The 9,874-nt window shown below is 47.6% G+C and overlaps 1 protein-coding gene across 1 annotated transcript; it reads right to left on the bottom strand.

The window, feature by feature from the left end:
• Positions 1-6,171: 6,171 nt before the first annotated feature.
• On the bottom strand, positions 6,172-8,584 carry LOC100655202 (leukemia inhibitory factor-like). Its single transcript, XM_023559336.2, has 2 exons — positions 7,551-8,584; positions 6,172-6,585 (listed from the first exon to the last, which is right to left on the bottom strand). The coding sequence occupies exons 1-2, from the start codon at positions 7,752-7,754 to the stop codon at positions 6,172-6,174; spliced, it is 618 nt and encodes a 205-aa protein (XP_023415104.1). The 5' UTR covers positions 7,755-8,584.
• Positions 8,585-9,874: the final 1,290 nt, after the last annotated feature.

Below are 9,874 nucleotides of genomic sequence, written 5' to 3'. Positions count from 1 at the left end.
TCTGCTGAGTCTCTATTTTTTGCTTGTATTTATTTTGATGTGTGGGGTAGTTTGTCTCCTTTGTGGATACTTTAATATTTACCCCTATTTTTCTAAATTTAAACCTAACTTTTATTTCTTTATATCACCTTGTCTTCCTCTCCATATGAAAGATCTATGACTACATTTCTTAGTCCCTCTTTATTGTATTAATGTTGTCTTCTTTTGCATAATAAAATCGCTGTTTCCCTGTTTTGAGGGTTTTTTTTATCTTCATTTATTTTTATGATTTCCCTGTCTGGGTTGCTATCTGGTTGCTGTGTCCTGTGTTCTCATCTTGGGTTGGTATCTGATGCTATTGATTTTCTAAGCAGAGAACCCCCTTTAGTATTTCTTGTAGTTTTGCTTTGGTTTTTGCAAGTTCCCTAATCTTCTGTTTATCTGGAAGTGTCCTAATTTCACCTTCATATTTGAGAGATAGTTTTGCTGGATATACGACTCTTGGCTGACAATTTTTTTCCTTCAATGCCTTCTTGCCTGCTTGGTTTCTGCCGAGTAGTCCGAGGTTATTCTTATTGACTGTCCTTTGTAGGTGACTTTTTGTTTATCCCTAGCCGCTCTTAAAATTCTCTGTTTATCTTTGGTTTTGGCAATTTGATTATAATATGTCTTGGTGACTTTCTTTTGGGATCTTTCTTATGTGGAGTTTGATGAGAATCTTGGATAGATATCTTCTCATCATTCACAATATCAAGAAAGTTTTCTGCCAACAAATCTTCAACAATTCCCACTGTATTTTCTGCTCTCCCTCCCTGTTCTGGTACTCCAGTCACTCGTAGTTTATCTCTCTTGATAGAGTCCCACATGATTCTTAGGGTTTCTTCATTTAAAAAAAATTTTTTTTTTGCCTCAAATACATTGGTGTCAAGTGCTTTATCTTCAGTCTCACTAATTCTGACTTCCATTTCCTCAATTCTACTCCTCTGACTTTCTATTGAGTTGTCCAGTTTTCAAGTTTTATTGTTAATCGTCTGAATTTCTGATTGCTGTCTCTGTATGAATTCTTGTAGGGTGTTAAATTTTTCATTATGCTCTTGAATAACCTTCTTAATTTCCTCAGTTGCTTTATCTGTGTGTTCCTTGGCTTGTTCTGTGTTTTGACAGATCTCCTTTCCAATCTCTTGAAGAGTTCTGTATATTAATCTTTTGTATTCTACCTCTGGTAATTCCAGGAATACCTCTTTATCTGGAAGATTCCTTGATCCTTTGTTTTGAGAGTTTGTTGAAGCAATCATGGTGTGCTTCTTTATGTGATTTGATATTGACTTTTGGCTCTGAGCCATCTCTAAGTTATTGTGTTAATTTATTTTATGTTTGCACACTGTATCCTAGCTTCTTGCTTTGTTTTGTTTTGATATGCCCATATAGGCTGCTTGAGTGAGCTTCCTTAACTTTTTGCTCCTTTGAAGTGCTACTGTCCTGTCACCAGATGGCTAGAGCTGTTACCAGGTATATGATCCTAAGAGGGCACTCATTTTTCTTGTATGGATTCAGCTCCAGTGTGCAGGTAGTCTGTCACCAAGTGTGTGGTGCAGGCTCTGTCCTACAGTCTTAGTAGGGCAGGGGTGATTGGTGCAGGCACAGGTATCTGGTTGCAGCAGGGGGTCATGCTCTGAGCAAGGCAGGGGGCTGGCAACCGTCCTCTGAGTTGCTATGGGGAAAGTGTTTCCCTGTTCCCTAGAGTGCACAGGTGGGTGGGTTCTGCAGCTGGACCATAGGTATCCAATGCTTTTGACTGTAAGTACTGGGAGGCAGCACTTATCCTTGGATCCCTATTGTGGGTGTCTAGGTGGCATGGGTGGAGCCACCAGTCCTCAGGCCCCTGATGTGGGTAGCTGAAGACCCTGTTTAATAGGCAGAGAGGTGTCGAACATCAAAAACCCACCTGTCCACTGGACAGCTGAAACAGTTGAAGTCAAATCACAAGCTCCCCAAATCAGCCTACACAGTTCCGTGCAGGGGTGAAAGGCATTCAAAGTCTGTGGACCATTTGTACCTCAACTGATTCATCTTCTGCCCTGAGTTCCCAGCTTAGGAAGCAGACAGATTATCTTTTCCCCCAATTGTTAATTTACTCCTTCTCCAAGGCTGGGAGAATGGCTCAGGGTTTGCATACAGCAGGACCTATCTCAGGCCACTGAAGCCAGGTTGGGGGCTGGGGGTGCAGTAAATTATCTGCAAGTACTTATCTCTTGCTGAGAGCACTGTTATTCTCTGATTCCAGAGGCGTGAGTAAACTCTGTGGCTCCCTGTCTCTCCCTGAGGAAACCACACCCAAATGCTACCTCCAGCCCCACCAAAGTCACACCAGGGGATCGTGCCTGAGGGGTGCTGGTTCTTGACAAGTCAGGTCTGGCAACTCCTTGCCACTTCTGAACCATCTCTCTCTCCCCCTGCCGCTTAGTCTAATTTCCTAACTTTGCCTTTGATTTTCAGGGCTCCTTTTTTTTTAGCTTTGGCGTATATATAATCCCTTCACTTGTTTTTTGGGGTCTTTTTTTGTGTAAGAGGGATCACTGGAAGCATCTGACTACTCCGCCATCCTGGCCCCACTTCCCAATATCACATTCTTAAACAACACTCTCCACTGGTTAACTAATAATGAAAGGGTAGAGGACAAAATCCTCACCCTGGCCCCCAAGACCCTTCACCATCTGGCCCAACTCCAGGCTCAGTGTCTTCCTACCTTCTCCACCAGTTCATTGTACTCTACAGTACCCCACCAAAGGATTGACATGCCACAAATGAGATCTGATAATTCACATTCCTGAAGATCTGGAAGGTCTAGTTACTCAACTAGAAATGTTCCTTCATCTTTTTCCCTCAGGAAAATTGAATATCTCTTCAACCTTCAAGATGAAGATTAAAGAAACCCTCAAGGTCTGTTGGGTGTATTACCATTAGGGATAATGCTGCTTAGAAAAGTGCTGAACACATGCTTGTAGCAGTGACAGGATTAGCTGACAGAAATCTTCAGGCTCATTGCAGGAGAATTTTGGAAACTTGGACAAGTGAGGGGCAAGTTGACAATGTCTCTGGTAGATCCACCAGAGGGCTTTCACAGCTGTGTAAGTCCCCTAGCAATGTTAAGTCACCAATATTGGGGGTTGGGTGCTGTGGGGACACCGGAGCTCTATACCTGACAGGGTCTTCTGCACATAGGCCTGTGTGTTGTCCCAGCATCTGCTATCCCCAAGCTGTGTGGCAAACTCAGAAATCCCTTCCCTTCATCCTCCTCTGACAACAGGCTCTTGGTTCAGGCTCCTGACTTGGTGCTCAAGGAGGAACTGGTATAGCCAGTGGGAGGGAATACATTTTCACAAACGATTTCCCTAAAGCCAATGGAAAGAAGATAGGAGAAGCCCGAGGCAGGCTAACTCTAGCTGTGGGGTCTCAGGAGGACAGTGTCCCCTATGGCCTGGGCTTCTTCCCTCCTTATGCTCCTCTCTTACTGCACAGGTAGGGATGGACTTGAGGGACCTGGGGGCAGTTCCCCAACCTGCATCAATTCTTTCTGGCTCTGTTCCTCAATCACCTTAAACTTGATCCCAGCTCCATCACCTGCAAGTATCCATGTTCCCAGGTCCCCTCTCCCAGCCTGTGCTCACTCAGCTGCCTTCCGTCTCTGTACCCCTGGAAAACTCTGCCAGACTTTCCTGCACTCTGAGCAATGGCTTCAGTTTTGGTGGTTTAAACATATTTCCGATACCAGCAGAAGCTAGGGAACCCACCATATTATCACTTCTACTTTCAGTCAGATTCAGATAAGCACCAGGGTTCTGGGGCCTTAACCACTTCTCTGGATCAAAAGATACATTGAGTAATCTGAGTATTTTGCTCCATCTTGGGGTTCATTAATAGGAAGAGGCTGATTATTACTTTAAGCTGAGGCACAGTGGTCCTGCTCACAGGAACCAGGTAGCTGGGAATGGACAAAAGTAATGAGTTCTGGTCTGGAGGCTCTTTTGAAAGTTAAATAATAATGTGTTTTAAATTAAAATTGCTCTTTATAAATTAGTACTATTGTAAGTCACCCTACGTAATTGCAGGTTATTCGTAGAATATTCATACCCAGGAATTTCAGTTTAAGGTCATTTCTGGATCTTTGTATATGAGTCACCTTCTCCCAACTTGCCATTAAATATTTAATTGGCTTTGGAACAGAACAAAACCTGCTAACCCCATTTAGATGACTACCCGTGGCAGAAGAAGGAACTCACATCATTTTCAGGTGTGGGATGATGACAAGAAAATCATAAAACATGTTGCACACATCATGATTGAAAGAACTGCAGATATAGCAGATTGTTATAGTAATGACCACTCGTGAATCACACCTAGCCTCCTAGACTGTGAGAAAATAAATTTCTCTGTGCTAAAGCCATCTACTTGGCGGTATTTCTGTCATAGTAGCACTATATAGCTAAGACACATCTAAAAGGAAATGATATCCTTTCTCAATTCCAGGGCTCCAGCCCCACACACTATGTCTACTGTGGAGGACCAGCCTAGTAGGGGTGGACTGCCACTGTCAGGGAGAAGTCGCCACTGTAAGTTCTAAGGGAGATGAGCGGAAGGAGGTGAAAGAGGAGAGACAAGCAAGTTAGCAGTGCTTTTTGGTTAAAAAAAAATTTTTTTTTAATAAAATTCTGAATGGACTGCAAAATGACTGCCCTACCTCTTCCTCTGCTGAGGGCCCCCCTCTCCTCCTTAAAATCATCTCTGGCCAGGGCACTTGACCCAGGATGCCAGGAGTGGGTCAACACCACCAGGAGAAAATCAGAAAGGAACAGTTTTTTTGCAAAAAACCTCAATAATTCAAGGATACCGTGCTTAGGGGTTGCTGATATACAAGGCTGGTTCTAGAAAGTGTGGTGTGGATGGGGACTGAGGAGCAGAATCAGGGCTAGAGTGGAGAGGGCAAGGATGGTGGGAAAGTTGAGGGGTCAGGTGGCATGTTGGGCAGGGAGGCCACCCAGAAGTGCCAACATAGGTGTGTCCACAAGGTGATGAAATGATGGGAGACCCTGCTGGCACTGGGCTCTGGAGTCATCAGTTCTGGCTTTCAGATGAGGTTGGCTTTCTTGTAGCTGAGTTTGGTGAAGTTCAGCTGGCCCTGAGCTGTCCACTGACAGAGCAGGGAGATAGGAAAGACAGTAGGCTGAGATCCAGGACAAAGGGGAGTGTGGCCCATGAGCTCAGAGCTGAGCCTCCACATCTGAGTCTTGCCATGAGGACAGGTAACTCCCTGACTGCGCACCAGCCTTGGGGAATGCCTGCTGCCTGCCTGCCAGCAGGTGGGCTTGGAAAAAGTTTTCAGAGAAGGAGAAAGGGGCAAAGTGAGTCTGAAACATTGTAAGTTAGTTGGCTGAATTGCTAGGATCATTGCCCTCCTGCTCAGGATTTGAGAAGAAGCCGAAACACTCTTCTGAGCAGCTGTTGCCAATCTCAGACTGGAGGGGGTTTCTAGACTTGCCTGGTCCACAGTGCAAAGAAAGGGACTGGATTCCCTGCCTCAGAGACCAGACCCAGATGTGGGTGTTGGGGAGGGGAGAGCAGGAGGGGACCACAGCTTCCTGGTCTAGTCCAGGGGTCACAGGCCACACTCTCCAGAGTAGGAGCAGTGGTTCCCCTACATAGCCCCAGGTTCCTGAAGTCTCCTCAGCCAGGCGCTTCTGTCCTCAGTGGTGTTTGGGAGACTCAAGGATCTCCCCACTGTGTGGGAGCACATTTGGGGGGAGGGTGTTGAGTCAGGACATTCCAGGCCCCCTCAACTGTTCTCTTGCCCTGTGGTCAGGGCTACCAGAGATGACTTGTTTGCTCAAGGTCTAAAGCCATGCCAGAGAATCAGGTGTGGGCAGAAGTCCAGCTTATACTGCGCTTGCCAGCCTGACAACTTGGTGCTTGGTTGCCATTTTCCACAGGAAGGGGTGCCACCTTCTAGTGGGTGCAGTGTCGAAGCCCTGCCGTAGAAGTTTTGACCCTAATCAGCTACCTCCCAGCCCACCCCTCAGTAGAGTGGTCTGGCAGGTTGTGCCAGCAGCTCCACTTGGTCTCCACACTGAGAATGTTCCACCTCTAGATCCTGCTCCCAAGGTCCCTTAATCCACAGCACGCTTCAAGATCCTGTGCCTAGAAGTCCTGGGCCAGCTCAGCAATGACCTGCTCATACTTCCCCAGCAGTTGACAGCCCAGCTTCTTCTTCTTGAAGATGTCTTTGGCTGAGGTGTAGGGGCTGTAATACACATCCACTTGGCCCACTTGGTACTCATTGCACAGGTGGCAGAACACATTGCTGAGGAGCCCCTCCAGGGTGTCCACTATGGAGTCCAGCTGGCTGTGGAGGTTCCGGTCTTCGGGGTTGAGGGTTTTCTGGTCCTGTATGATGCTACCCAGGGAGGTGTTAAAGTAGGCAATGATTTGGTAGATCTCTACCAGCTTGTCCTTCTCTGTGCCGTTGGTGTGGAAGGGTGGGAAATTTGTCAAGTTCTGGCCACCACACAGCTTGCCCTCTTCTTTATGGAATGGCTCACCCTGAGCAGTATACTGAGGAACAGAGGGCAGAGGGAGGTGAGCAAGGAGGCAAGGATCAGTGTTCCAGCCCTGCCACCAACCCTAGGGGCAAGCTCTTGGGCCTCTGTTTCCCCACCTATGGCATGAGGACCCAACTCTGTGCCCTGTAGACCTCTCAGGATAGTCATGAAAGGCAAATGGACATCCAAGTGTGAACAAACTTGGTAAAGAATCAAGGCCTCTATCATGCAAGAATTGTTATTGTTACTTAGTGTTAAGAGTCCCTGGGTGGTGCAAATGGTTAATGTCCTTGGCTGCTAATTGAAAAGGTTGGAGGTTTGAGACCACCCAGAAGTGCCTTGAAAGAAAGGTACTGCAATCTACTTGCAAAAATCAGCCATTGCAAAACCTACAGAATACAATTCTATTCTGACACACATGGGGTGCCATGAGTCAGAATCAAACTGATTACACCTTTTTTTTTGTAATTATCATGATAATATGGGAAAAGAAAGAAAACCTGGGTGCCTCACCTTCAGAGCTGTGCCATAGACACTTGTCCTTTCACCTATCTGGGTGTCTCTCTGCACTCAGACACCCATCACCCACCATCTCACTCAACAGCACTTCTCTGAACACATCCCTTTCTTTTGCCTCCTTTGTGTATCTCTATCTGCCTCTTGCTCCAAGTGGTGGAGGAATCTTAATACCTGAAGTGCCAGGGCCCATACTTTCTGACCCCAGCTCTGGACCAATCTAACCCTGGGAAAGTCCATTCTAGTTTGGGCTGGGGGTTGGGTAGGGGAAAAGCTGGGTGTGGTTTAACCAGGCCCCCTTCATTCCTTCTAGCTTCAAGGGCCCCTCCGTGATCAGCTACCCCTCTTCCCCTCCAAATTCAGCACAGCCTCTACTGATACCTGCAGGAATTCTGCCCACTCCTGTCACCCCAGGGCCACCCCTCCTTCCTTGGTACCTGGGTATGGGAAGGGGTATCTTACGTAGAGAACAAGGAGGGTGTTGGCGCTACTGTTGAGCTGTTCCAGTTGGTTCTTGATCTGGGTCATGAGGTTGCTGGCACATGGGTGGTCAGTGATGCAGGTGGCCTTGTCAGGAGTGTTGGGAAGGGGGTTCCCCGCCCCATATTCCCAGTGCAGAACAAGCAGCAGTGACAGGATTCCTGGAAGCCAGTAGAAAGGTGCCATGATCAGGATGGTGTGGATGGCAGCTGGAGGCTCAGCTCACACAGGATGCACTGTGTCTCCACCTACAGCTCTATCGCCACCGTCTCTGTCTCCTTCTATCTCTATCCCGCTATCCCTGCTTCTCTGCACCTCCTTATATTTCCGTGTAGGGCACGAGCTGTTCCTATTGATTGGATCCTGGATCTAGGGTAACACTCAAATGTCCAATCCTTTCCCTCAAGAAGGCAAACGCCCCCTGGCCTCCTGGCCTTCTGACTTCAGGGTACCACTCCCCATCCTGTTGGAATAGAAGGCACCTATCTACCCATCTCCCCAGATAGCTCAGATTCCTAAACATTGCTTCATGTACACCTGCCCAGGGCAACCCACATCTCTTAATCTGGGCTACTGCTGGGACCACGGAGGTGGGGGGAATCCTTTGCTGACACTCTTCATCCTTCAAACCGGCCACCTGATTCTGGCTCCCCAGGCCAGTTGCCCTCCCACCCCAATTTCCCATATCCTTCATCTCTGTCCTTCCCCAAATGTGTCCAACATCCCTGCATTTGTTTTTGTTGTTAGGTGTCATCAAGTGAATTGACTTATGGTGACCCACATGTGTCAGAGCAGAACTGTTCTCCATAGTATTTTCACTGGCAAATTTTTCAAGTATAAATCACGAGGCCTTTCTTTTGAAGAGCCTCTGGGTCATCTTGAACCTCCAACCTTTCCATTAGCAACCAAGCATGTTAACTGTTTGTACCACCCGGGGACTCCCCTTCTGCATAGTCTTTCAATTTACGGCAGAGGTGACGTGGAAGGTTCTCTTTCTTCTACCATGAACCTTGAGCTTCTTGGGCATAAAGCCTGGCACATGGGAGGCCTTTACCAGGCTTGATCAGGTGAGTGGACAGATGACTGAAAGAGCATGAAGATGCATAATCATGAGCCTTGTCTCAGAATGGTCTCTTAGCCACCTATCGTCTTGGTCTGTGACCTTAGATCAGAGCTATCAGAATGTTGCATGCACAGAGAGAGTGGCCCCTTTTCCTGCAAGAGGATGCAGGTGCCTGAGATACACTTGTCTTTGTCCATCTCCCTTGAGGTGTGTGTACCAGGTCTCACTCCTGGGAGAATTCCTGTCTCCTCTCTCATGGCATCCTTCCAGCAACCCTGTGAAGGAGATAGACAGCCTTCATCATTATTACTCTTGAAACTTGGCAGATAAGCGAGCTGAGCTCACCTGAGAGTGTTAGCTACTCTTGGTCACAGGACAGGATGGGGCAGAGCCAGGGTGAGGACTCAGGCGCCCAGGCAGTGCCCCTTCCTCCCTCTAAGTCTTCTTGCCTCCCATTTGGACGGTGACCCAGTCACTGATTTCTAGTCCTTTGTTCTCTCTGGCCCAAGGGAGTGCAGACAACAGAACTCCTGCACTCTCCTCAGGGACCAGAGAATTTCCCAGACAGGGCGAGGGCAAGAACCCTGGGTCAGAGTGCAGGGTGGCCCTTTCTCCTTGCTGGCCAGAAGTTGGGATCTGTCATTCCCTCCCTTTCTGGCCTTGGCATTTGTTTTGATTTCCTGTAGTTTCCTTGTATAAAACCAAATCAAACCCAGTGCCGTCGAGTCGGTTCTGTCTCATAGTGACCCTATAGAACAGAGTAGAACTGCCCCATAGAGTTTCCAAGGAGTGTCTGGTGGATTCGAACTGCCGATCCTTTGGTTAGCAGCTGTAGCACTTAACCACTATGCCAACAGGGTTTCCGTTTCCTTGTATAGGTGTTTTGTATTTTTTTTGCAAAGCTTCAACCTTGTATTAGATGAGTGGAGGGACACTGAGGATGGCTGGGCATGGTTGTATGTGGTGAGGGATTTACTGGAGCTGAGCTTGGAGACAAGGAGTCAGAAACAGCTGGGGTTTGGGCTCCTGGCCCTGCACAGAGGCCTCTCCCCTTCCAAGCAGCTGCTGGTGTTGTCATGACAATTTGCAGTCAGTCAAAGTCTTAGACTGGTGAAGAGTGAGATATGGAGGGGCTCTGGGATACGTTTCTCCGACTTCAGTGTGCACAGGGACCCTTGAAACCCTTCTAAAAGGCAGACTCCCACTCCGCAGGTTTAGGGGTGGGGCCGAGTTCCCGGGTAGT

This window comes from Loxodonta africana, chromosome 19 (genome assembly GCF_030014295.1).
Source record: "Loxodonta africana isolate mLoxAfr1 chromosome 19, mLoxAfr1.hap2, whole genome shotgun sequence".
Lineage (NCBI taxonomy): Eukaryota > Metazoa > Chordata > Mammalia > Proboscidea > Elephantidae > Loxodonta > Loxodonta africana.
Note: the sequence above shows the minus strand (reverse complement) of the source record. Positions and strands in the feature narration are given on the sequence as shown.